General features: G+C 43.8%; 1 protein-coding gene across 1 annotated transcript in view; it reads right to left on the minus strand.

Moving 5' to 3' along the window:
- Positions 1-27,886, minus strand: part of LOC144493675 (exostosin-1-like) — a 542,752-nt gene that overhangs the window by 54,711 nt on the left and 460,155 nt on the right. The window contains exon 9 of the mRNA XM_078212975.1: positions 6,913-7,002. Coding sequence (XP_078069101.1) covers positions 6,913-7,002 — 90 coding nt within the window. The remainder of the gene's footprint in view (positions 1-6,912; positions 7,003-27,886) is intronic.

Raw genomic sequence — 27,886 nt, forward strand, 5'->3', positions numbered from 1 at the left:
TTATTTACTGCGAATAAAGTATCAGGTATCAATATGCTTCTCTTTTTATATAAACTAATTTGGTAAACCCAAATAAATTTTAAGATGTGAGCCTCTCAAGATGTCTTTACCAATAAAACGCAACAGTCAGACATCAGTTACTTTCTCTCAGGGTCAGGAAGCTTACAGCTCAGCGCATTTCCCATTCCTGTTTATAATAATGGAAATAAACAATGGGTTTGTTTTTAATTATTCCTTTTTGAAAGCTTCACTAGATTGACTGGCTTTTTCTCCTTGACAGGTTAGTGTGATGCCTCAAAGTGAGAGCACTAATTTATTGCCAATTAAAGCCACTTTTTAGGCAGGTTTTTTTTCCTGTAGACAGGTTTGCCTCAAGGAACTGAATTTAGACTCATTTCATGTTGAAACTTTACAGGCACAAAGGCAGCACATTTTCACCTCATTAGTGGGTGGTTATGAACTGATGCTGGAAGACATGTTTTGTGTCACTCAGATCCTCTCAGTTGCTTTTATATATCAATATATAGAAACAGTGTGGTAATCTTTTTGAAACAGGGATTGTGTACAAAGTTTATATGTGTTTTGTTTTATTTCTACTTCATGATGTAACTCCACATTGCGATGCTCCAAAAAGCCTCATGAGACTGGAACAACCTGTTCTGAAACAGCTGCAATGTCACTACGTGGTTCCATTTGACAAAGTGCACACTCCAAAGGGCATATTTTCTGGTCCCGGTGCTTAACCGGTATAAGGCCATAAGACATAGGAGCAGAATTAGGCCACTTGGCCCATCGAGTCTGCTCTGCCATTCAATCATGGCTGATATTTTTCTCATCCCCATTCTCCTGCCTTTTCCCCATAACACCTGACCCCCTTATAAATCAAGAATCTATCTATCTCTGTCTTAAAGACACTCAATGACCTGGCCTCCACAGCCTTCTGCGGCAAAGAGTTCCACAGATTCACCACTTTCTGGCTGAAGAAATTCCTCCTCATCTCTGTTTTAAAGGATCGTCCCTTTAGCCTGAGGTTGTGCCCTCTGGTTCGAGTTTATCCTACGAGTGGAAACGTCCTCTCCATGCCCACTCTATCCAGGCTTCGCATTATCCTGTAAGTTGCAATAAGATCCCCTCTCATCCTTCTAAACTCCAACGAGTACCAACCCAGTCCTCAACCGTTCCTCATAAGACAAGCTCTTCATTCCAGTGATCAATCTTGTGAACCTCCTCTGGACCCTTTCCAAGGCCAGCACATTCTTCCTTACATATGGGGCCCAAAACTGCTCACAATACTCCAAATGGAGTCTGACCAGAGCCTTATACAGCCTCAGACGTACATCCCTGCTCTTGTATTCTAGCTCTCTCAACATGAATGCTAACATTGCATTTGCCTTACTAACTGCCGACTGAATCTGCACGTTAACCTTAAGAGAATCTTGAACCATTTCGAAGATAGTCTATGCCTCCATTCCTCCTTCCAAAGTGCATAACCTTACACTTTTCCACATTGTATTCCATCTGCCACTTCTTTGCCCACTCTCCTAACCTGTCCAAGTCCTTCTGCAATGACTACCTGCCCCTCTACATATCTTTGTATCATCTGCAAACTTAGCAACAGCGCATTCAGTTTCTTCCTCCAAATCGTTAATGTATATTGTGAAACGTTGTGGTCCCAGCACTGACCCCTGAGGCACACCATTTGTCACCGGCTGCCATTGTGAAAAAGACCCCTTTATCCCCACTCTCTGCCTTCTGCCAGTCAGCCAATCCTCTATCCATGCCAGTATCTTACCCTTAACACCATGGGCACTTAACTTATCTAACAGTCTCCTATGCGGCACCTTGTAAAAGGCCTTCTGGAAATCTAAATAGATCATGTCCACTGGTTCTCCTTTTTCTAACTTTACCTAACTGGTATCACCAGCATGCTGTGATTTTGTTCTCCTTAATCAGGAGGGTAGGGAGATGGTTTCGCTCAGTTGGCTAGACGGCTCACACATGGTTCAGAATAATGCCTGCAGTCCAAATTCAATTCCAGATCCAGCTGAGGTGAATCTGGGACCTGCCTCCTTGTCCAGTCTCTGAGAGTGGAAGGCCATGGCAAACCACCACTGACAAAAACTGTTCTGAAAATAGCTCAGGATGAAGCATCAGCAGATGATGAGTCAAGGACCTGTCTTTGGGCTAAGGACTCATACCATACCAACTGGGAAGGGAGTGAATCTGCTGGACCTATGGGACCTGCTCTAATTTACTACAAATGATAAGATGGAAAACTCAGGGACAGAGCTGCCTTGAATGTTGGGGGAGATGATTAGGCTTTTCCTTGATCTTGATAATCATTGCCTGGCATGTAAATGCTGTAAATGTTACCTGCTATTTGTCAATCCAGACCTGGGTGTTGTGAATACCTTACAGGAAGTTGGAAACCAGACTAACAGAAAGTGATGACTGGCCTGGGATTCAAGCTGCGCTAACAGAAATGGTGGCCTCAATTTTCATCACATTGGGTTGACTCAGGAGCCATTTAAAAATGGCAGGTGCTCCCCAATCCCGGTATTCCTGACCTGATCCCCGGGCTGTGCAATTTTTCAGAGTGCCTTTGAAAGGTGCGGGCTGCTTTCTGTCAGGATCCTGCATCCGGCACTTGCCACTTGGCTGACTCCATTGTGGAAAAGAGGCAGCTCATATTGCTCTGCAGTTTTTATGCAGTTGGGCCAGGTTTTTAAGGAGTCATAATTCAGGGCCCTTAGAGGAATTGTGAACCCTGGTCTGCATGAGAGGACTTTTTAAAAAGTTAGTTTAAAAGGTCCCCCTCATGCTCCCTATATCAAGCTCTACTCTTCCACTCTCCCGTCATGTCCTCTCAAGCCCCCTATGTGAAGCTATGGCATTTCCATGGCCATTGACCAACTGTACATTGTCTAGAACCAATGAACACTAGAGTGGAATGTGTCAAAATAACCTCAAAAGGAAGTCATTCGTTAAGAACTTTCTCCTATGTTTGAAAAGAGTCTTAAGTACAAGCTAATAAAAGTGTCAATCATCTAGGCTCTTTAAAATTTTTTAAAGTACAAATGACAAACCCTTGAAATCCATAATACATGTAAACAAACACTGTGATATTGACTGTGAAAGCGATTATTTTTAGATTTCTCTTAGTTTAGACAGAATGCAGACATTGATGATGACTTACCCACATATTAATGCAGTAAGAGATTTAAAGCAAGCAACTATGATTTTAAGACATATAAGTTGACATTTTAAATGCATTTCAATATTTTACTATGATTAAACATTTTCAATCAATGCAAGGTACCAAAGCGTAATGGGAAAATTAAATAATTTGACCATAGTCCTGGGAACCCTAGCTCGTATGGCTATATCTGGGAGATTATTGTAAGGGAACACATTTTGAAATTTTAATGAATAGTTGGTTCGCAGCCCAGATATAGATTAGACATAGGGCCTGATTTTACCATTTTGAGTCTAAGTGCTGAATCCGGGCGTCAAATAGATCCGCGCCTGGAATCCTCTTTCCTGCGCGCCCATACGCGTTTTGCCGGCTCTGGTCCGATTCACGCTGTGGGCGAGGCTTAGCGCTGGCGGACCAATCCAAGCTCTGAACTGCGCATGCGCAGTTCGAAAAAATCTGACAGAGCGCGCCCGGGCGGGGAGAAAAAAAAAGCAGAGAGCAGGGCTCTCTGACGGTCATCCTCTGGTCGGGCGGGAGGGCGTGGGGGACCCAGATCATCCTCTGGTCGCAGGGGGGGAGGGGGGGGTGGGGGGACCCAGATCATCCTCTGGTCGCGGGGTGGGGGGGTCTGCTGCCAGTCTGCAGCCGATCAGTGGGGAGGGAGGGGGCAGAGGGGTCCGCCGCCACTCTGCGGGCGATCCCTCCTCCCCACTGGAGGAACGAATCCCTCCTACCGGAGTGAACGTGCGGCCATGCCATCCCACAAAACCTTCAGGATGAAGCGATTTCTCGCTAAGAAGATGAAGCAGAACCGGCCGATTCCACAGTGGATCCACATGAAAACCGGCAACAAGATCAGTACAAGTCCAAGAGGAGACACTGGAGAAGGACCAAGCTGGGCCTGTAAAGGGATACACCATCACTGGTACACTACCAGCCACAGATTACTCTTCCCTGCAGGGGCAAGAGAGCGGGAGAGATGGATGTGGCTGGTAGTGTACCAGTGATGGTGTATCCCTTTACAGGCCCAGCTTGGTCCTTCTCCAGCGTCTCCTCTTGGACTTGTACTGATCTTGTAGCTGGTTTTTATGCGGATCCACTGTGGAATCGGCCGGTTCTGCTTCATCTTCTTAGCGAGGAATTGCTTCATCCTGAAGGTTTTGTGGGATGGCATGGCCGCACGTCCACTCCGGCAGGAGGGATTCGTTCCTCTGGTGGGGAGGAGGGATCGCCCGCAGAGTGGCGGAGGACCCCCCTGCCCTCTCCCTTCCCACCGATCGGCTGCAGACTGGCAGCGGACCCTCCCACCCCCGACCAGAGGATGATCTGGATCCCACCCCCCGCCCGAGGATGATCTAGGTCCTGCCCCCCTCCTCCTCCCACCTCCCCCCAACCCGAGGATGACCTGGATCAAGGAGCCATTGGAGGCTCTGACCCCGCTCTTCGGAAGCTGCAGCTTCAGACTATTATTTTGCAGGTCACTTACAGCGCGGATGCGGATCGGGCCAGAAGACGATAAAGTGAGATTTGGTGGTAGAGTTGGGTGCGCGGTTCATTAAGTCGATTTAAATGCATGCAAATGCATTTAAATCGTCGGGCTTCCCGATTCGGGCACGGGCCGGACCCGCGCCTGAATCGGGTGTCGGTAAAGCCGTGATCTGCTCGGAATCGGATGCAGATCGTGGTATAGGCCCGACGCCCAACTTTACCGCGGTTTTGTGAAATCTGGCCCATAATCTTAGATACAAGGACAGATGTCTAGTCAATCTTGGCAGTGAGCCAATGGGAAAACTCCATGTTGGCCATTATAGTAATGGCTGCCATATCCAGGCAACAGCGAAGTAATAAAACTGGAGTCGGGATAACGTCCGGTTAGCAACGGGCAAATAAGAAACCATTATGCTAGAAAGTACTGAACTGAATTTTCTGACAGAGATCTATATTGATGTATTGACATTAAAATGAAATTATTCTTATACTCCTAACTTAATGTAAGGCGGAGAATTAGATTAAGAAAATGTATAACTGTCTTGATTTTTATTGATAACATCCCTTATTTGAGGGGTCTAGGCATTCTGTATCTGAGACCATCATCAATATCTCTCCCATTGATCACTGGTTTTTTAATAAAGTTTTACCTTTATACCGTGACATTGGTTTCCTGGGTATATTTGCCACCTCATCGGAAAACCCCTCTTACAGACTGCATGATTATATGAGAGCAGGGACAGCTATTCTAATAATAGAACACCTGCTCCACAGAGGAAACATTGTTTGATTAACAGCTCAGGCTCTCTGACCTATGCTGTCACTTTCACAATACTTGTTGCACAAGTTAAGTGGCTTCAAGAGTTTGTGGGTTGTATTTTTTGAGATTTCAAACAGCCTGGATGATTTAACAATATCTTGTACTTCAGACTTCTATTTACAAACATAGGGAAAGTTCTCAATGGATGATTTATTTTCAAGGGTTTTTAACAACCTACTCTACATTATAGGGTCTATTGGTTCTAGAATGTGTACAGTGGGCCAATGGACATGGAAATGCTATAGCTTGGCATACGAGGTATGAGGGGTATAGGGGATAGGTGATGGGGCAGAGCTTGGAATAGGTGGCATGTAGATTAGTAAGGGGTGGGTGGAAGTGGGGAGCATGACATCAGGGACATGAGAGCCCATGAGCGTTTGTTTGGATGGAGAGTGTTTGTAGGGTGAACGGGGTGTGAGGGATGAGGGATGGAGAACTTTTTAGACAGCTCAGCTCCACACTTGGCAACTCCTGTGGCTGCCTCCGCACTTCTTCCTGGGTGACTAGTCCGATTCTAGCTCACACCTGCCTCCTTCCAATGAAGCTTCCACCTTTGGGGGCACTTTCTCTCAGGTGGGAAGGCCAAGTCAGGAAATTTCCCAAATCCCCGACCTGCCATGAGGACGGAAATCCAGGCCTGTGCCTCAGAAACTGATGTGCAACATATGTGTACAAGCTGTGCTCTAGCTACATGTTGGTGTGAGCCTCCTCCTAAGCTACTATATTAGACATCAACATATGCAGTCAATCAAATCAGATCACTTAATAACAACAACTTGCATTTATATAGTACCTTTAATATAGGAAAATGTGGCAAGGTGTTTCACTGAAGCATAATTAAGCAAATATTGAGAAAGAGCAAAGGGGGAAATAGAAGGAAAAATGACTGAAGGAAGTAGATTTTAAAGAGGATCTAAAAGGAAGTGAGAAGGATGGCGAGGTGAGGATTAGGCAAGGAATTCCTGAATGTAGGGGCTGCAAGCACAGCCACCTTTAGGGTAGAACAAAGGGAGACAGGGCTACACAAGAGGCTCTAATTGGAAATATGCAGAATTTTGAAGGGTTGTAGGGATGGAGTAAAGTCAGGAAGGGGCAAAGCCATGAAGGTATTTGAACATGAGGATGAAAAATTGTAAATGAACGTGTTTGGTAGGGGTGGGAGACAATGCTGTTTATGAAGGACAGGAGTGATGGGTGAGTGGGATTGTATGTTCATTAGGAGACAGGAAGCAGAGTTTTGAATGAGCTAGATTTTTTGGAGAATGGAGGTTGGATGGCTAGCCAGGCTGATCCCAGCACAGGGAGGCCAGCCACTATCTGCATTAGTGGTTGTGCAAAGGCAGTCAGAGGCACCATCCCTCAGGAGATCAAATGGAGATTCTGAATCGTGTTTTCCCGAGTGACTCACCTCATTGCTTGACAGCACAGTGTCTTCATCTAAGCTGAGTACAGCATCTGTCTGGATGACGTGATATGGGAAGAAACGACTGCTCATGCTCTAAAAATACAAAAACAGCAAGTTTTATAGTCCCTGGAACTTTCACACCATCCAATATTCATGTTTAATTAAGCTTTCCTAAAGAACTCATTCGGAATAATGTTTTGTAATATATGTTTGTAGTTTACCAATCTGACTTCTTCTGTTATTCTTTTATTTTAACTAAAATACCGTTTTGTTTCAATGTGATATTCTATAAATAAGATGTAACGCTGCTACTATTCAGTAAGTTACTGCTATCTTTTGGGAAGTAAAGCAACAAAAAATAAATTCCAAGCACAATTTCACAATACTCAGTTCTTGAATATGTGAATAAGGCAGCTAAAATGGTAATGAAGTTCATAATACCATTTACTGCTCCTGCTCCTGTCCATTGCCATTTTACCTGAGGATCTTCTCCAGTGTGGCCCAGGTTTCTGCCTGCTTTAGGTAAGAATCTATTCATAACATGCAAATGGGGTCTTGTGCTAAAAACAATTTTTAACCTGCCAATGGATAAGGTGTGTACTATGTTTGTGTTTAATTCTAAACTATAAATAGATTATGAGATAGGTCGGTACAGCAAAACAAGGAACAATTTATTTAATGTCTTTGTCAGTCCAAGACTGACTTCCCTGAGTCACCTGGCCCACTCTCCTAAAGGAGCATAACACCCCAAAACTACATATCATAGAATCATAGAAACCCTACAGTACAGAAAGAGGCCATTCGGCCCATCGAGTCTGCACCGACCACAATCCCACCCAGGCCCTACCCCCATATCCCTACATATTTTACCCGCTAATGCCTCTAATCTACGCATCCCAGGACACTAAGGGGCAATTTTTTTTTTAGCATGGCTAATCAACCTAACCGGCACATCTTTGGATTGTGGGAGGAAACCGGAGCACCCAGAGGAAACCCACGCAGACACGAGGAGAATGTGCAAACTCCACACAGACAGTGACCCGAGCCGGGAATCGAACCCAGGTCCCTGGAGCTGTGAAGCAGCAGTGCTAACCACTGTGCTACCGTGCCGCCCTGTATAACAGTGTGCACTGCACACATCGCTCATTGATAAAATCTGTTGAGTGGTCTAAACATTTGTCCTTAAAAGGGCAGCTTCTGACCTCTCAGAAAACAGGGAGTAAAGGCTTTCTCTCAAAAAACGAATTTTGGAGACAGAAGGAGCATCCATGATGCAGCTGACCCTACTCAATTCTTCTGGTCCACTATTGGCTCATCAGCTCTTCCCCCAAGGGCATTGCATTCTCTTTCCAAATCAGGCTTCTAGTCGGACTTCAAGAAGGAACTACTGAGATTTTTGCCTTGCTGACTGGCAAGTTGGCTGGTTCTGCAATCGCTGTTTGCCGGCATTAAAGGAATGAGGCTTGTCCATTGAGCTGGTTGAACCTCTTGTCAAGATCTCCATGTTACATGCTCTCTCTAATCCTTGTAGCCATATGACAACCTGAAAATGGCGGCACGTGAGTCAGCTCCTTTAAACTACTGTTCGTGCACAGCTGTGCAAACAAGACCTAAAGGCCTTGTGTACTTAAACAAATTTCCCATGCACTACAAAAAACATTAGACGGTTTGTTGCTGCAGGTCATTGCCTGAACTCATAAGCCCCACCTACACCACCTCCTGCCGAACCCCACCATGATTCTTAACCCAATTAACTGACATCCTGTGTTGCTATAGTCTGATTGGCTGAAATTATAGTCAAAACTACCAATACATGAGTTTCCATGCCAGGAATGCTATAAAGAGGGAAATTTACTTGATGCCAATAAGGAGGTGAAATACCTAATTGAATCAAAATGTTGTGAAATCATGCTTTATATATGTATATATATATTAATTTACTGGTTTGGAACCCCTAACTGTTTTTTTTAGTAAAGACTAAAGTCACTTTCCAGTGACTTGGGATCACAGTCAAAGATAGCTACACACTTGCATCACTGTATTTCCTGCATTCCAGAACTACTGAAATGGAGGCATCCTATGGGCGGCACGGTAGCACAGTGGTTAGCACTGCTGCTTCACAGCTCCAGGGTCCCGGGTTCGATTCCCGGCTCGGGTCACTGTCTGTGTGGAGTTTGCACATTCTCCTCGTGTCTGCGTGGGTTTCCTCCGGGTGCTCCGGTTTCCTCCCACAGTCCAAAGATGTGCGGGTTAGGTTGATTGGCCAGGTTAAAAAATTGCCCCTTAGAGTCCTGGGATGTGGAGGTTAGAGGGATTAGCGGGTAAAATATGTGGGGGTAGGGCCTGGGTGGGATTGTGGTCGGTGCAGACTCGATGGGCCGAATGGCCTCCTTCTGCACTGTAGGGTTTCTATGATTTCTATGATTTCTATCTGCAAAGCAGCACCAGGAACGAGGGGATGAGTGGGGGTCATCTCCTACCCTATTAGTAAAGCATCCAGACAGTCACCTCGTACTCAGCTGGGTGGAGACAAACCATTAGACAAAATCACTTGGGTAATGAGCTGGAAGAGGGATTCCTATCCATGATCTAATCAAGGTAACCGGAATACACCAGCCAGGACCATATTTGGGCCATCGAGCAGTTGGCGAGATAAGTTACATGACAAACCAACCCTTTGTATATTTCAAACCCCTTCTATCCTTGCAGAACTGGTCAAGTAATTGGGACACTGAAGCGACAAAACCTTGAGTAAATTCCTTCCCTCTCTCTCTCCATCTATCATGCAAGTCGAAACCTGATTGCTGATTCTAACTATCCAGGTACTGCAGACAAAAATTTTAAAAATAACTTAATCTTGCACTATTGTCTCTGGAAGAACAGGTAAATCGTTCATCTATAGCCTCAACACTGAAAGCAGCAGGACAGAAAGTTCGACCTGGGGTCAGGTGTAGATGTGTGTTTGTACGTGTGTGTATATGAGTACATGCGCGTGAGTGCGCGTGCGTGTGCGTGCGAGTGTGCATGAGTGTGCATGTGAGTGTGCATGTGAGTGTGCGTGTGCGTGTGAGTGTGCATGTGTGTGTGCGCGTGTGTGTGTACATGTGTGTGTGTACATGTGTGTGCGTACATGCGTGTGTGTACACACACTTCAGGTGTATATATTTGTGAAAGCCAGAGCTGGGTTTAGTACAACAAAAATTATCTTCTTTTCTCTTTTAAAACTGAAGAGAATCTGTATGATCGTAGATCTTCTATGGTTACAGCATGTATACAGGTAAACACTCACAGAACTGGAAAGTCATAGAATCAGAGAGAATCATAAAGTGCAGCAGAGGCTCTTCAGCCCATCGAGCCCGCACCGACACATTAGAAACATCTGAACTCTCACCTAATCCCATCTGCTAGTACTTGGCCTATAGCCCTGAATGTTTTGATGTGCTCAGTGCTCATCCTGATACTTTTTAAAGGATGTGAGGCAACCCGCCTGTACCATCCTCCAGGCAGCGCATTCCAGACTGTCACCACCCTCTGGGTAAAAATGTTTTTCCTCACATCCCCCCTAAACCTCCTGTCCCTCACCTTGAACCTATATCCCCTCGTGACTGGCTCTTCAACTAAGGGGAATAGCTGCTCCTTCTCCAATCTGTCCATGTCTCTCATAATCTTGTTCACCTTGATCAGGTCCCCCCTTAGTCTTCTTTGCTCCAACGAAAACAACCCAAGACTATGCAACCTCTTTCCATAATTTAAATGTTCCATCCCCGGCAGCATCCTGGTGAACCTCCTCTGCACCCGCTCCGGTGCAATCACATCCTTCCGATAATGTGGCGACCAGAACTGCACACAGTATTCCAGCTGTGGCCTCACTAAAGTCCAACATGAATTCCCTGCTTTTGTAATCTATGCCTCGATTGATGAAGACAAGTGTCCCCAATGCCTTTTCACCACTCTACTAACTTGCCCTTCCGCTTTCAGAGATCTGTGGATAAACACGCCAACGTCCCTTTGTTCCACAGAACTTCCTAGTGTCCTACCATTCATTGAGTACTTTCTTGTCAAAATGCTCCTTCCAAAGTGTATCACCTCAGCCTTTTCAGGGTTAAACTCCATACTTATCTGCCCATTTGACAATCCCGTCTATATCTTCTTGTAGCCCAAAACACTCTGCCTCACCATTAATCACCCGGCCAATCTCCGTGTCATCCGTCTATTCTTTTTTTAAACAAAATAACTTGTTGTAGTCAAACGAGGAGGGGGGAAAAGATGGGTGTCATTTGACACCCCCCTCCCCTCACCTGATTGCAATATAAAGAAGTGAATATTAATTTTTCTACAAAATGAATATCTAGTCAATGTAATTGCAGGAACATGCAGTTTTGAAACATGCTACCTCCAACTGCGCAATATTTTCAATGAGTAATTAATCATGGGGGGAAAATAGCACTCTCTCCATTTTTGTTGGAAGAGAAATTGTCTCAGCAAAATAGAGGAACATTGGTTGATAAACATTCAAAATTATTTGTGCAGAAGCAATTTTTTAAGGGTGAGATTTTTTTAAGAGGATTGGTTTAATTTTTGATGGCTTTGAGTTATCGCCCAGCTATGAACAATCCATTCACAGCAGGTTTAAAGGCATTTGGGGATTGTCAAGTAACTGCCTAATATATCACAGTGGAATCTGAAAGGATAGTATAGACTCCTTTTTAATGAAATGTGTACTTTAGAATTCCCTATTAATTTGTAGTTATACTAGACTTCTATAGCACCAGCACCATACTTGAACTTCATACATTATTGAAACAATGAGATGTCTGCAGTTGGCTTGATAATGATTTGAAAAAGAAAATCAACATTCAGCTTACAATATTTTGATTACCTTCACGTAACACATACGATATTGAAACAAGGCAGATAAGGGCAAGAGGTTTTAGGCTCAGCTGTTACAACTGGTCAAACCCTAATGCTCATTTGTGCCAACCCTTCAGCTCATTAGAACAAGTGAAAGTCACAGGTTTCAGTTCAATTGTTAAAGCACGATTATATCGCAAGGGTTTTTTCATTGCCTGAGCTGCCAGTTGTTTAGTGGTGAAATTGTTGTGGAATGTCAGTACCTTATACTTGAATATCAGAGTTAGATTGTTTCAATGCAGTAATAGCGAACTGAACTACAATTAGTTGGTGTATATATTTGTGAAAGCCAAAGCTGGGTTAAGTACAACAAAAATTATCTTTTCTCTTTTAAAACTGAAGACAATCTGTATGATCGTCGATCTTCTATGGTTACAGCATGTATACAGGTAAACACTCACAGAACTGGAAAGTCATAGAATCATAAAACGCAGAAGAGGCCCTTCAGCCCATCGATTCCACACCGACATATTAGAAACACCTGAACTCCCACCTAATACGATCTGCCAGCACTTGGCCCATAGCCCTGAATGTTTTGATGTGCTAAGTGCTCATCCTGATACTTTTTAAAGGATGTGAGGCAACCCGCCTGTACCATCCTCTCAGGCAGCGCATTCCAGACTGTCACCATCCTCTGGGTAAAAATGTTTTTCCTCACATCCCCGCTAAACCCCCTGCCCTTACCTTGAACCTATGTCCCCTCGTGACTGGCCCTTCAACTAAGGGGAATAGCTGCTCCTTATCCAATCTGTCCATGTCTCTCATAATCTTGTACACTTCGATCAGGTCACCCCTCAGTCTTCTTTGCCCCAACGAAAACAACCCAAGACTGTTCCATCCCCGGCAGCATCCTGGTGAACCTCCTCTGCACCTGCTCCGGTGCAACCACATCCTTCCGATAATGTGGCAACCAGAACTGCACACAGTACTTTAGCTGTGGCCTCACTAAAGTTGTATACAACTCCAACATGACTTCCCTGCTTTTGTAATCCATGCCTCGATTGATGAAGGCAAGGGTCCCATATGTATTTCACTACTCTACTAACTTGCCCTTCCGCTTTCAGAGATCTGTGGACAAACACGCCAAGGTCCCTCTGTTCCACAGAACTTCCTAGTGTCCTACCATTCATTGAGTACTTTCTTGTCAAAATACTCCTTCCAAAGTATATCACCTCCCACTTTTCAGGGTTAAACTCCATCTGCTACTTACCTGCCCATTTGACCATTCCATCTATATCTTCTTGTAGCCCAAGATACTCCGCCTCACCGTTAATCACCCAGTCAATCTTTGTGTCATCCATATTTTTAAAAAATACTTTATACTTGAATATCAGAGTTAGATTGTTTTAATGCAGTAATAGCGACACTGAGCTATAATTAGTTGATAGGAAGCATAATTTCATATTGCTTTATATGACATTACAAGTGTTGCCATCTTCTCCTTGGTTGGAAATAGCACTCTGTAAGGCAATTGGGGTAGAAACCTATTTTTAATTCTTCTTGCAGGTAACAAATTGACAATGAGCCTGCAACATTTGCTCAATGAAAGAGATTCGGGGCTGACCTGAAACAATCTTGTAATAATTGGGATGTGCTTATCAGAGGATGTTTGCCACTTTCAATTCTTTCAATGATATACTCTGGGAAGGGGGGATGGAGAATGGGAGAGATGATCAGGGCTAGCTGTGGGCAATTAGGAATGCCATGGAGTTGGGAGGAACATTTTATTTTTTAAAAAAGATCTCTTGTTGGCTTGGTGGCAGCTTAAAGGCCTGCATCCATGGCAAGAAAAGCTGAACACCTGGTGCCTCCCCTGCTTAAGGAATTCCAATTGCAAGAAGAGTAGCTAAAACAGGTATTTGGGCCCTTATTTGTATATACCAGGGGTCCTAATACTTGGACTAGACTGCCACCAAGTCACAAGGCATAACCTCATCAAATTGGCCCTTTTTAACTCGGCCCAACATCTTCTCCAATTATATTGTGCTTGCACACCAATTGGTATCAAGTTAGAACTTTCTGCTTCAAAATGGTAGTGATGGATAAAACACAATCATAGATAGTAATAGACAATTTCTCAGGTGCGACAATGATACTTCCACTGCCTCTCCTTTGGGATACACATCCTTCGACAGCACTTTCCAAATCCACAACCTCTACCATCTGGGAGAAAGGCAGCACAAACATGGGAGCATCACATCCCAGAGGTTCCCCTCCAAGTTATAACCAGCATGACTTGGAAGTATATCTCCATTCCTTCACTCTGGTTGGGTCAAAACCTTTCCTAACAGCACTGTGGGTGTACCTATACTATATGGACTGCAGCAGTTCAAGAAGACGGTCGACCACTACCTTCGCAAGGGCAACTAAGGATAGGCAGGAAATGCTGGCCTAACCAGCGATGCCTACATCCATGGAAATAATTTTTAAAATATTGGTGTAAAGATAGCGGGGTTAAAACATGATGCCATACATGTATGCAGCAACATCTTATTGGACCAGCACAAAGAAAATAGAATTCCGGTCCCTATGTTATCAGAAATCTTAAAATGAATTCTAGGAGCAGCTCAGCAGTCAGCAGTTTTTGAATTGTAAATTGTCAATTTACCACTTGCTGCTAGGACAATACACTCTCCATAATTAATAACCAAAGTGAAGCATTTGAGAATAAATTCCTGCCTGATTATTCACAGGTGGGATAAGCTACAAATAATTTGCATAACTAATAGCACTCACTTCACATAATTGTATAGGTTGTTAATTTTAGAGCAATATAACAGCAAAAATCATCTCCTCTCATTCATGTAAGAGCTTGTCCTTCATATGATAGGGAAAATATATTTTAAGTGGACAATTTACAGTTGCTTACTTAGTCTCACTGACAGAATATAAAAAATATACTGTTTGTTAAATTATCAAAATTTAGCCATTGAAAATGAACGTATCAGAAGCTCTTTAAGCAGCCTTGCCATATGATTATGCACAGATAGCAGAGTATTACTTATGCTACAATATACTTCAGGTCTACTTTCCCACAACTGCTCCAACTGAAAAATCAACACCATGTTGAACATGAGTGTCGAATAATAGTCTTTTAGAAAAATGAAAGATATCTTTCACACTGATTAGAGTGAGCGAACGGCATTCATATTTGAGATCTGTCAATCTGCAGCCAAAAGGTGATGTAGCTATTTGGAGCTCTTTGTAACTTGGCCACAAAGGTAGTCAAACGCGTTGAGATAGTCACTCTCCTTTACTTATAAAAATATTGAAATTCAGTACAGCACTAACTCAGAACTGGAGGCAGCGAGTTCCACAGGTCCCTTGTGGTGAGACCAAACCTGCAAAGGCCCATGATATCACTCACACATGCTAAAACCCGCTAAAGACATCACTGTATAACAGAGAGCAATGTGTAACTTCAGAACTATGTGCTAAAAAGCACTACAAAAAACTACTCTGGTGTAATCCACAGGATGGGTAGTGGGTGGTATCTGGAGACAACACCAGAAAGTACTGGTTATCTATAGTTTGAAAAACGTTTTGCTAAACTGGGAAATGTTTGCCTTTGTGAACATCGGGTCATGTAATTGTATCCAAACAAATATTCCAGGAGCTAATTTCCCCTCATAAGGATTCACATATACATATTTAGCTTTACATGAATTGGAGGTTAACTTTGAGCTCTTAACTGTTGTCCTTTCCACGCACCAGACAAATGCCGGATCTCGCCATGATTAGCTATGACTAGGTAAATAAATACATAAACCTGAAGACACTTGACATTTAGATAACTAGGTAAAGAAACTGTGTAGCAACATAAACACAATTTGTGTCAAAAGGTCTAGTTATAATTTGCATGTACTTTCCACAACCGCATCATGGAAACTATTCTGCTTACCCTGCTCTTTAAAAAAAAGCATACAGCAAAAAAATGAAGAAAGCAGTCTTACAGAGAGCCCAGTTTCAGCTTTTGCAAAGAATAGTAATTTTACTTGTGAAAATTATAGCATCATAAATGGTTACATCACAGAAAAGGCCATTCTGCCCTTCATGTCCATGCCAATTGGATAAGGTGAATAATCATGCATGATACATGCTCCTTGAACAGCTCCAAGTAAGTCAATGTGTATGTATTCAATATACCTGAAAGTGAATGGGCTGAATTCAACAAAACGCCCCTTTCTTAGCCGAAAGGCCAGTGGGAGTGGGGAGGGAACCAGTCCAGGGCAGGTACCTGCAGCCATTAAGGCTGGAAGCACGATTTCCACCTCTCAAAAACAGGTGGTAATACCTCAGAGACCTGCCAGCCAATCAGAGGCCAACAGGTATTGGCAGTGCCATCATGGTCACTGCAAGTATTGCCAGTATTGCACTCGGGGCTTGAAGGGACATTCAGTGATGAACCAGAACTTTGTAAGTATTTGGGATAGGGAGGGGGGTTGTCGGGGCGGGGGGGCACGTTTGGTGATCAGGATTTGAGAGGCCATAGGAAGAGGGGAACTTGGGAAGCCCTTGGATGAGCCCCATGGGCCAGTTTTTGAGGGAACCTCCTTGGCCACCCTCAACCCTCACAGGGAAATCTGCTGGGTTGGCTGCTTGCTGTGACCCTCTCCCACATCTGGTGTATTCATGGCAACGTGAGATGAGGCCCTTAAGTTTAAGTTTATTTATTAGTGTCACAAGTAGGCTTACATTAACACTGCAATGAAGTTACTGTGAAAATCCCCTAGTTGCCACACTCCGGCACCTGTTCAGGTACACGGAGGGAGAATCCAGCATGGCCGATGTACCTAACCAGCACGTCTTTTGGACTGTGGGAGGAAACTGGAGCACCTGGAAGAAACCCACGCAGACACAGGGAGAACATGCAGATTCTGCACAGACAGTGACCCGAGCTAGGAATCGAACCCGGGTCCTTGGTGCTGTGAGGCAGCATAGCTAACCTCTGTGCCACCATGCCGCCTAAGTGGGCATTAATTTCCCACCGAAGGGCTTCAATGGCCTACTGGCAGACAGGCCACCTGTGCCATCCCCGCCGCTGGTATAAATGCAATAATGGGTGGAGAGACCACCTGCTGGATTTTTACACCCCCCCCCCCGCAACCCCCACCCCCCATGTTCAAACTCACTGAAGGGAGACTTAAAACCCAGCCCAGTAATGATGTTATAAATAATTTTACCATGATCTACCATGACAGTTATATGATACAGGTTCCTGAACACTGGATGCAGAATTTTACTCACTGGACTGAATTTGGCCACAAGTGTCCCATGATTTTCCAATCGTTAATTTTAGTTTTTGAGCAGGCGGTCTCAGAAATTTCTAAAAACAAAACCAAAGACCAATATCACTGCCATTAAACTGGGGTCAATTTTTTTCCCCTTCTCTGTTGAATTGCTGTTTCTCTGATGCCAGTACCATCTTGGTTTCTTGCTATTAGTAAATAATAGAGCTTCTCCTTTTGGTACATGTCCTATGGTTGTTCATCTATGTCTGGCAATGACAGATTTCACATTTGCAATGTTTTGTACAATTTCCAGTGGTGTCTTTGATTTATAGTATTAAAAGAGACATCACCCAACTGACTTTTGGGACTGATCTTGGGCTGGATTTTGTTTTGCTGGAGTTCTGGAGGATTATATGTCTTTCCATTTCACACCAACCCTCATACCCACAATCCTCAACCCTCTCCCCATGCCCCTCGATGCTGATTGTCACTCCAAGGAAATTACAGCCCAATATTTTCAGAAACTTGCATTTTTGAGCCCACCTGGCTCTGAATCTACTTGTTGTCAGATCAGTCTGACAGAAAGCCACAACCTTTGATTTAGAGACTAATGTGCAATCAACTGAGCTAAGTTAACACATGTTAAATTTGTTATTGTTGTAAGATTCTTATTCTGCTGTACAGTGTAGGAATGGCTATTTTATTTTGTCTTTCCCCTCTTGTATTTTGCTCAATTTTGCCTTTGTACGTGATATTGCAATGGAACAAAAATTCCAATATGCTACTAAAACATTACCTTCTTTGAGAAAGCTTAACTCTGGGCAATTTGCTTTGTTACAAACAATTATTACCTGTTACTTGAGTCTCTCAGTTTGTGATGTTGCTGGGCTGGCACAGTCTCCAGCACCCAAGAAAGGCCCACAAGTTGACATGCCTCAATCAAATTTTGAAGAGACAATTAAGTATTTCTAAGCGTCACAGTGGCACAGTGGTTAGCATTGCTGCCTCACAGCCAGGATCCCATATTCCATTCCAGCCTAAGGTCACTGTCTGTGCGGAGTCTGCACGTTCTCCCCATGTCTACGTGGGTTTCCTTCGGATGCTCCAGTTTCCTCCCACAGTCCAAAGATGTGCGGTTTAGGTTGATGCTAAATTGCCCCTTAGTGTCAGGGGAATAGCAGGGTAAATAGATGGGGTTAAGGGGATAGGGTCTGGGTGGGATTGTTATCAGTGAAGGCTCAATGGGCCAATGGCCTCCTTCTGCACTTTAGGGATTCTATGATTCTACCATACACCAAGCCCAAAAGTGACAAAGCTCAAACAGTTTGTAACCAACAGCTCAAACTGTATTCAGTCCAACATGCTTCTTTTGCTAATTCCTTTTTCCTCCAAGAACACTTAAGGAATGGATCAACTTTCCACAAATCTCAGTCTCCATGCCCTCTAAGGATTTATTTAAGGGAAACCTGTTGAACTTTATAAATGAATGTGAGCATTGACTGACCTCATTGTGCACTGCCTGTGAAAGTTCCTTTGCGGTACGCTGGGAAACCTTATCAAGTACCAAGTAGCACTAAAAATGACACTTCTGTAAAGAAAAATTGCTTTACAACTGGGATTTCTGGCACAGTATGTTTCTGACTGAAAATAAATTGGAGCCCTAATTAACGGATGCATTTAATCATGAATGAAAATAAAACCCAAATTTCAACTGAAAAATACTTTTTATTGTCTCTCTCTTTCTGAGACACATCTGTCACCTATTGATTTTGTTTACATTGGAGGGGAAAATAGATTGATGTGCCGATAGGAACAAAGTGAATGGGTGCAAAGGATTTCAATCTCAACTCCAGGAGCCAAGGGGCTAGATATTCCTCTGCTATAGTTCTACACTCCCCACCTAAATCAATGCCAATTTAAGTAGTCTTTCAGAAGGGAAATTTGCTGGGCTACAAAGAAAGTGCAGGAGAGCAGGATTAGCTTGCAGAGAACCTGCACTCACAGGATGGACTGCATGGCCTCCTTCTATGCCTGTAGCTACTTTGATGGTTCTCTGCTGGACGGAAGTTCATCTGCTGTTCCTCAACCAATTAGTCACAATAACCAGTTTGCCATATGTAAATAAGAAGGGAGAGCATAGCCAGGGACCTGTCAGATTTCCCTGCCATCAACACCAATAACTGTCAGGAAAGAGGTGGTAACAGACTCTTGAAGTTCCTTTCAGAGAGAGACTACCCAGTACTGAGTTCACCTGTACCTTTCCTCAAGCCCCAAATACTGCCCATCTTGGATTTCAACTCAGTTTCTGAGACTAAACTAACATGGAACTTCACATCTACAAGGCTTTTCATTGCTCCCAGCTCCACCCACAGTGTGGCTCCTCTTGTGGTGCTGGAATAGGTATCCTAATCTTCCTCTGATCAACCCACTCAGAGGAAAATCTAGGCATTAATATAAGTTTAATGAATCGGAGACAAATAATAACAAAAAGTGTCCTATTCATTATGGCAGATGAATCTGAATGGCAGAAAGTCTAGTCGGAACAGCAAAATTTTAACTGCTGAATTATGTTATAAATGATAATACGTTATTATGTTATATATCATTAATTAAATTAGGTTGTGATCAGATTTTTTAAAATGACTTAGACTCAATTGACAAGATATATTTTGAGGTGCTAACATAAGGAATTATGGGATACCAAAAGGTTAGCTGGCCTATAGAATGTTCCATGACATGGACTTTATGTAACTCTTGCTAAAACACTTAGGAGGCTAAATTGGGTATTCCCTGAAACCAGAGACTGGGGTCACAATGTGCGATTAACCCAACTGAAATGCACTATCTTTGTGCTCCTAGTTGATTAAGAGGATTGCTGTGTGCAGCCAGGACTAACCACACACTACTTATTGGCAGCTCGCACCAGCAGGAGGCCTGAAATTGTAACTTTCTAGTGTCAATTAAAGCAAACCTGCATTGTTTAAAGCTGGCCTGCACCTCAAATAGGGGAGGTGCATTGTGGGATGGAGAAGGTCTGAGGAGTCGTACAGGAGTTGAGTCTGATCTGGGAAACTGGAAAAATTACAAAACTGGAAAGAACATTTCAGATCTGGACTGAATATCTTAGCGGAGGGGGTGGAAAAAAGAGAGAAGTCCTGTATCTGCAAGGGAGCAGAAGGCTGTCCAGACACACAATCACGCCAGTAGGAGCAGATAGCCATTGAGGTCAATGCCAGACGCTTAGACTTGAGTACCTTGAAGCAGTACAGCAAGAGGTTCAATGATCTCACAAGAAAGGTCAAGGTATCTTCAAGTATTATATCCTACTAATTCATAGACTCATAGAATCCCTACAGTGCAGAAGGAAGCCATTTGGCCCATCGAGTCTGCGCCGACCATCTGACAAAGCATCTTACCTTGGCCCAACCCCCACTCTATCCCTGTAACCCCACGCATTTACCTGACTAATCCCCGAACCGGCACATCTTGGGACATTTAGGGGCAATTTAGCATGGTCAATCCATCTAACCTGCACATCTTTGGACAGTGGGAGGAAACCAGAGCAGCCGGAGGAAACTACACAGACACGGGAAGAACGTGCAAGCACCACACAGTCACCCAATGTTGGAATCGAACCCGGATCCCCGATGCTATGAGGCAGCAATGCTAACCATTGTGCCACCGTGCCGCCCCAATTGCAACAAGAGTCTCAGAAACTCTTCAATTCACCACCCTGTCACTCACCAACAATATATTAATCAGAACTCATATCTGAAAATCAAACATTCCACCGTACTCACACTATTAGCACCCTTACAAGTCTCTGACTCACACATCAGAGCTTGCACATAGTGCCAGCAGTTCAGCCATGACAGACGAACCAGCCAAACAAATTGCACAACATTCAATTACATACTTCCCTTTCTTGCATAGGAACCAGCTGAAGAGCTCAAGCTTCCATGTCCCAATCCCTGTGGGGAGATAGAGCTCACTATTATTAGAACAGTCATTGCTGAGATTGTGGCCACTAACCGAGTCTCTGACTTTTCCCCCTTCTCCCTTGTGCTTTTTATCTTCCGGGTACTCAAGAACAATTGAGCAGTGGAGGAAAATCAAAAGAAAGCAACGTTGAAGTCACATTGTTACTTGATTTCACACTTGCAGCCATCAGTTCAGATATTGAACCAGAGAGACCTACTAGTGCCTCATGTTATGCCGCCTAATTGCATAAGAATTCTATAATATTCCGAAAAACAACAATTTTTACAGTGGCCTTTTTAATGTAGTGCCAGAATTCCCCTTGGGTACATGGCCCAACCCTGCCATTGAAAACATCCTGTCCTCCGCCAACAATGTGTCGGTACTCTCTCTGGTCGATAACTGGTTGACTGGTGCTTAATCACAACAGGATCTTCTGGCTAGCACAGAAGCTTTGAAGTCAGTGAAATGTATTCAGCATCTGCTCACCACTCCCTGTAGACTTTTGAAACTGGAAACAACCCGTGGAAAACACCAAACGTGTAGATCTGCAGCAACAGCCAGAAGAAATCAATCAGCAACAAATACGCAAGTAGATGATTGTACCTTGAAACAGCACTGGCAGGGCTCTTTCCGGTTGCTTTTTGTTTATTCATTCACAGGGTGTGGGTGTTGATCCATCGACAATGAAGGGACGGCGATATATTTCCATTTCAGGATGGTGAGTGGCTTAGATGGCAACTTCCAGATGGTGTGTCCCCAACTGTCCGCTACCTTTGTCCTTCTAGATGTCAGTGGTCATGGATTTAAAAGGTTCTGTCTGAGGAGACTTGGTGAGTTGCTGCAGTAGAACTTGTCGATGGCACACACTATTGATACTGTGTATTGGTGGTGCAGGGAATGAATGTTTGTGAATGGAGTTTGAATCAAACAGGCTGTTTTATCCTAGATGGTGTCAAACATCTTGGGCGGGATTTTACGACCTCGCTTGGGCGAGACTTGTAAAATCCCGCCCGAGGCCAACGGAGAATTTCTTTCTGCAAGCCTCGCTCCCCCGGATTCTGGCCCTTGAGTGTTGTAAGAGCTGCACGCATCCAAGTAAGTGGAAGGCTTAATGTGTTCAGCTGTTTGAGCTTAACGGGTGGCATTGGTTTGAGGTACGAGCTCCCGAAATGGCATCTGAACATCAAATCAGCATTACACCTGATTGATGTCATGATCTGCCTATTCTGCATAGTTCCAGTGGACTTTCACTGCACAGGCACTAACAGCTGCACGAAGATGTTATCTGGCGTCTTAAGATTCATGTCACAGCTATGTGCGTGTGCGCATGTGCCTTAGATGCTATTTTGGAGCTTGAAGTGCCTGAACAGCAGGAGTTATTAAGCCTGACTTTTTCCCCTTGAACACCAAACCACTTCTAACCACAGGGAACATTTGGGGTGACCCCCATCAAATTTATTTTGATCCTAAAGACAATCGCGTAAAAATTCTAGGATATCAATACAATGTTATTCAAGTCTGATCTGGCATATAGCTGATGAGATCTATTACACCAGGGGCTCAATATTTACGGATCACAGAAGGTCAAGGCAGTGGAAGCATGTGGCGCACCAGCTCCTGCCTTGTCCTGTGATTAAACACCAGCCAGACAGTTAGTGGTTGACCAACGAGAGTACTGACAAATTATTGGCCGAGGGCAGGGTGTCTGCAAAGGTGGGTTTGGGCAATGGATCTGAAGGAGATTCTGGCACCACATTGAAAAGGCCACTCTAAAAATTGATATTTTTCAGGATATTATAGAATTCTATGGAGTTAGTTGGAATAGTGTGCAGCTATCTGGCAGAAATATTATTTCTCTACTCTCTCTGGTCAACCCATAAACCGTCATTAGACATGTCGAGGTTGCCAAGTTCAGGTTTCCATGTTGACATTCCTAAGTTGATAGGTTGGTATCTTGTTCACTCTTATCTAAACAGGTGGCTAACAGGAGTTGACAAATGGCTTCCAGTATGAAATAAGCTAAAAGATGATCTCAACTAACGTGATGGACAGTGGAGAGGTGACACTTTGGGTACCTGTCCTGCAGCCACTGGCCAGAGCTACTTCAATAAGTGATTGACAAAGGATCAAATAAAGCATATTAATGGCTGTTTGGGGACAGGATTCAATCCTCATCAGGCAGTTCCTGATTTTGCCTGGAAGAAGACCAGGGAAGATGGAGAAACGCCAGGGTAAGAGCTTCCCAATACTTTGGTTACTGAGCAGAGGCTGCCACCACAAACAATTAACATATGCTGTGCCATCCATTCGTTTGTCCTCTGGGATTTAGCTGATACATCATATCTAAACTGTTGTTTCTTAATAAAGTTTCTGATTGCCTTCTTTGGGTGATCTATGACTCCTGAGCCTTAAAAACTTACAAATTGGTGTCCAGAGTGGGATCTCAGAGATATTGCGGGCAGGATTTTCCAGCCACGTTCGCCCCAAAACTGGAAAATCCCGTCCGAGGTCAATAGGGCTTTCCATGCTCCGCACCTCACCTGCTCCGATTCCCGTGGCAGGCAGAAATTCACCCCTGTATGTCAGAGGCTTCAGAAGCCACATTTTTAGGTCTTAATTAAACATACGTGGACTAGTTCCAAGCAAACCAGGATTCACAATTGGTTTGGCATATGCTAGGGAATGATAGAGAGTCTGACTGAGAAAACAAGTATGTCTGGGATGAGAGATAGCTTGGAGCTGGAGAAGAATGTGACAGAGATTCCGAGTGTATTGTTGATTAGCTTTCTAAAAAGATTCAGAAAGGCAAGATTAAGTTAAAGAAACAGCAGAATAAATTGACCTTAGAGCTGAATAGAAAGTATAGGGAGTTAAGGGAACAGATAGATAGGTTGCAAAAGTAAAGTGATAGGAGAGCATTGCTGTTTTGCACAACAGCTATACTGGTAACAGGGGACACATCATAGAGCACATATAAGGAAAACACAGGTGATTGACAGTCAGAAAATGCCAGACTAAATGAAGAGTTAGAAAATGTAAAAGGGGCTTTATTGGAGTAAATCCGGCAAAAAATGTTGTCCCCCTGAAGCCGTACGCTCCCCACGCTAAGCTAAAAACAGCTTCAGACACAAACTGGCCAACAGTGGCCACTTGTGGCTGCTTTCTCCAAAACTAAGGCAAGTAACTCCTCCCTCTGCTCCCCCTCTCCAGTGCAATGAGGGAATGCCAGTGCATGTGGTCACTACAAGCGTGGACCACAGGGCAGGTTAAGACCAAGATAGAAGAGGGCGCGAGGAAGAACCATCGTCATCTACTGGAGTCAGGAAAGAGGTCACAGCAACATTCTTGCATAGGCCCTTTTCCCTGGTGAGGTTAGACCCCTGAAAGAGGAGTTGGATATGACACCCCCTTCCTCTGGCACCACAATGGGAAGTTGTTAAGATCATAAAGATGACTTTAAACAGTTTGTCCTAGCTGTATGTCCCCAAGAGTTAAAGCAAAAGATGGACTGAGACAGTATGACCAATGGCTCACTTGAGACGGTAGAAGCTGACCTAAAAAAATGGCCCCAGAGGAAGAACATTGATTTTCACGAGGTTCTGGTTAGCAAAAAACAGACCCCAACTGAAGACCCAGGTGTATTTACAGAAAGGTTTCATGACTGTCTCCGCCACATGAGGGGCAGTGAGGGCCACCATTTTGACTCCCTGAGCTTCAGGAGCCTTTTTCTGAAAGGGCTGTAGCCATTAACCCATAGCACACTGAAAATTTATGAATAATATAGTGGCCTAGGACAAGCTGATCCACCATTTTGGTATTGTCGGGGAACAGGTGTGTTGTAATGGCCCCCCAAGCACCATTGATGAAGCCTGAGGTAGCGGTTATTGAAGGCCTATTGCCTAACCACAATGCCAACCAACCAGGAACTCGGTGCTGAGAAGAGGCACCCTGTTGTGCTGTTTTAATTATAACCGCCTGGGCCACTATGCTCATGATTGCCACAATGGGTGCACTGCCGAGCCTGACAGTAACAGCGAATCCTCATTTTCAACTCCTCTTGTACAAATGAATCCCGACCCTGTTGAGCAGCAGTTAGAGAGAATGGAGGCAGCAATAGAGGCCAAGCAAAGTAATAACAGAGTTTGACCAGTTGCTGCATATCAGATGCCCAGGTAAGTAGCTCCAGATCTCCACTGATGTGAGAAAGCCTCCCATAGCGAAGTGATTCCCAATCTAAAATACAATGGTATTGAGAGACCATCAGACTACACTGTTGATAATGGAAGCTGTCAGTAATTAATGTTTCCTCTACCACCATCATCCATGATCTTTAACCCACCCCATGAAGCAGTATTCTTACCTAGCTGAGACTACGCCACACACTTGAAACACGGCAAGTCATTGTAAACAGAACGTTAATCATGAATGTTAGAAATCCAAAAAAAATCAGCTAAAGAGTTTGGAAACCATTGGCATTTTATCTAAAATGCTGCCAGCTTTTGTGTTGAGAAAAACTATCATTAAAATTACTAAATGAAAGTATGCCTTTATGTACGAATTAAAATGCATGCTTGCAGCCGTGTAAAGACACTACAATTTCACAACAAATGAGTTTCAGCCTTGACCTGCAGAAATCCGCTTTGAGCTTTTCAGAAACTTTGCTTCAGAGCTTAAAGAAAACTGCTAAAAACACTCAACTTGGAGGTGTGAAGACCTGGTGGAGATTCCAGGGGATATGCACACTCTGGCAAGGACATTGGAGGAGTTCATCCAGCTCATGAGCATTGCAATCTCCCTCTCGTCCGCACGTGCAGATATCTCCATTGAGAGATTGCTCACAGGGGGTCCTGGTGGATGCGTGGCTCGCACTGCTTCAGTGCTCAGCCCCTGCATCCAAATTCCTTATCGTAATCATCTCTTCAGTGGATACCTCCTATTGCTCGCACTCCTGAAAAGTGCATATGTGACTACATGATGCAGTGATGTGCTTGTGAAATGCTGGACAGGTCTCCAGTTGCTCCTTGAAATGAGTATGAGGCATAAATGTTCAAGGCTGCAATCAATTTACGAGCCACAGGTATGGGTGTCTATCTGCACAATTAGACCTTATCTCTCCTGCCACAGAGGTGTCACTGTCTCCTGGGAGCCTGTCTGTACGGTAAGATATTCTTCTTAGACGGCCTTGCTGACACTACAACCTTCTGCCCCTTCAACATGACCAGCTGCCTCTTAGTCAGCAGGGTGCTGCTGTCCCTCCTTCTTCCGTTCAAAAACACGTCACCTCTATCAGCAGGCTCAGCTGCTGCTTTCACCTTGAGTTCTTCTCTAGCCCTGATAGAACACCAAGTTTGCCACTCATGCAAGTCAACCGAGAATAACTCCCCTCCACCCCCCCCCCCCACCCCCATTTGGATCAAACACTTCCTGAAAAATGACAAAATCTGAGTTAATTTGCAATTTATGCAATGTCCTATATTGGGGGATTGCAAAAAATTCAGGCCCAGGTCTCCATTCACCCACTTACACTGCTACAGGATTTCCTGGGATATCCCGTGTGTGAACAGTTGTGCCTGTGCTTGTAGTTGGTGCAGGCCCAACGTTGGTAGGGAGAGGCTGAAGAATTCACGTGGGAATGTAAAACATTTCCAGCACCCCTCCCACCCTGACTTTGACAGCCAGTGTGTGTTGCTGCAGGTTTCTCATCAGGCAAAAGGAAGGAAACATGAGTAGATGGTTCCTCAGAGGCACAGTGTTAGCTATTATGCTGTAATTCTTTAAAATGCAAATCAAAGTACTAATGTTTAACAGTCTTCACATAATATTTTTGCTCTCATGTATTAAACTGGAGGTGATACCATTACTGAATAATTGCATGGGGAATACTATTTCTTGTTGTAATTTATTAGAAATTCAGGAAAGGTTGAAGTTAAAAGGGACAATTATAGAGCCAGAGGTTAATATAAACATGCACTGTTGCCAAGTTTAGTCCAAAGACATAAAATTAATCAAGGCTGAAAACAAAACTTGTTTGAGAACGACGATTACCAAATTAAAATAGGTTTCCTTGCATTGCTTATTGTTTTTATTTCTATTTCATACTTCTCATTTCTCATTGATGAAGTTACAAAATTGTGTTATACATTTATTAGATAAACTCAAATTAGCTGAAAGTATTCTTAAAATCTCGGTATTTGCCATCTATTTATCAGTCAGGTGGATTGCCGAGGTGTGTTCTGTCTTCAGTGTAATGGAATTGGCAAACAATGTGAAATCTTTTCTTCAATTCCCATTGGTGCTTTTCTTTTCATCACTATCTGTTGTCAAGCCAGCTATTGCCTATGGGACGTGTGCATTTCAGCTCCATTCCTCCAGTATAAATAATTCATCATGGAGGTACATGGGGGTCAGTAAGAAGCAAGCAGCTGGGGATCGTAAACAGTCTTAAATACAGATCTTTGCTCATTTTGCCTGTCAGCAGAGTTCAAATAAAGTTGTACTGTATCATTGAGCTGAAACATTTGCAGTGCTGTCCCTAATGAAATCGTCATGTATTATAAAGCACAGCCTAAACGCATCAGCCCAGTCATTGGATTTCTGCAGATGGAGCAGACTGGTGATGTAATAAAGAAACTGTCACATGTCTGTCGTTGCTCCAGATGGTCCAACCCCCTCACCAGAGAGGTGACTCATCCCATCAAGCTCATTTTATCTCCTAGAGTGGTCCTGCTGTAAATTTGGTTTTATTATTATCCTCCTATTCTCTGAACTTCCTAAATCATAACCCAATTCTATCAGCATGTTGTTCTAAATTACCTCTGTGATCAATGAGACTAAGGTACCTTGCATGGTTAGCC

This window comes from Mustelus asterias, chromosome 5 (genome assembly GCF_964213995.1).
Source record: "Mustelus asterias chromosome 5, sMusAst1.hap1.1, whole genome shotgun sequence".
Taxonomy (NCBI): Eukaryota; Metazoa; Chordata; class Chondrichthyes; order Carcharhiniformes; family Triakidae; genus Mustelus; species Mustelus asterias.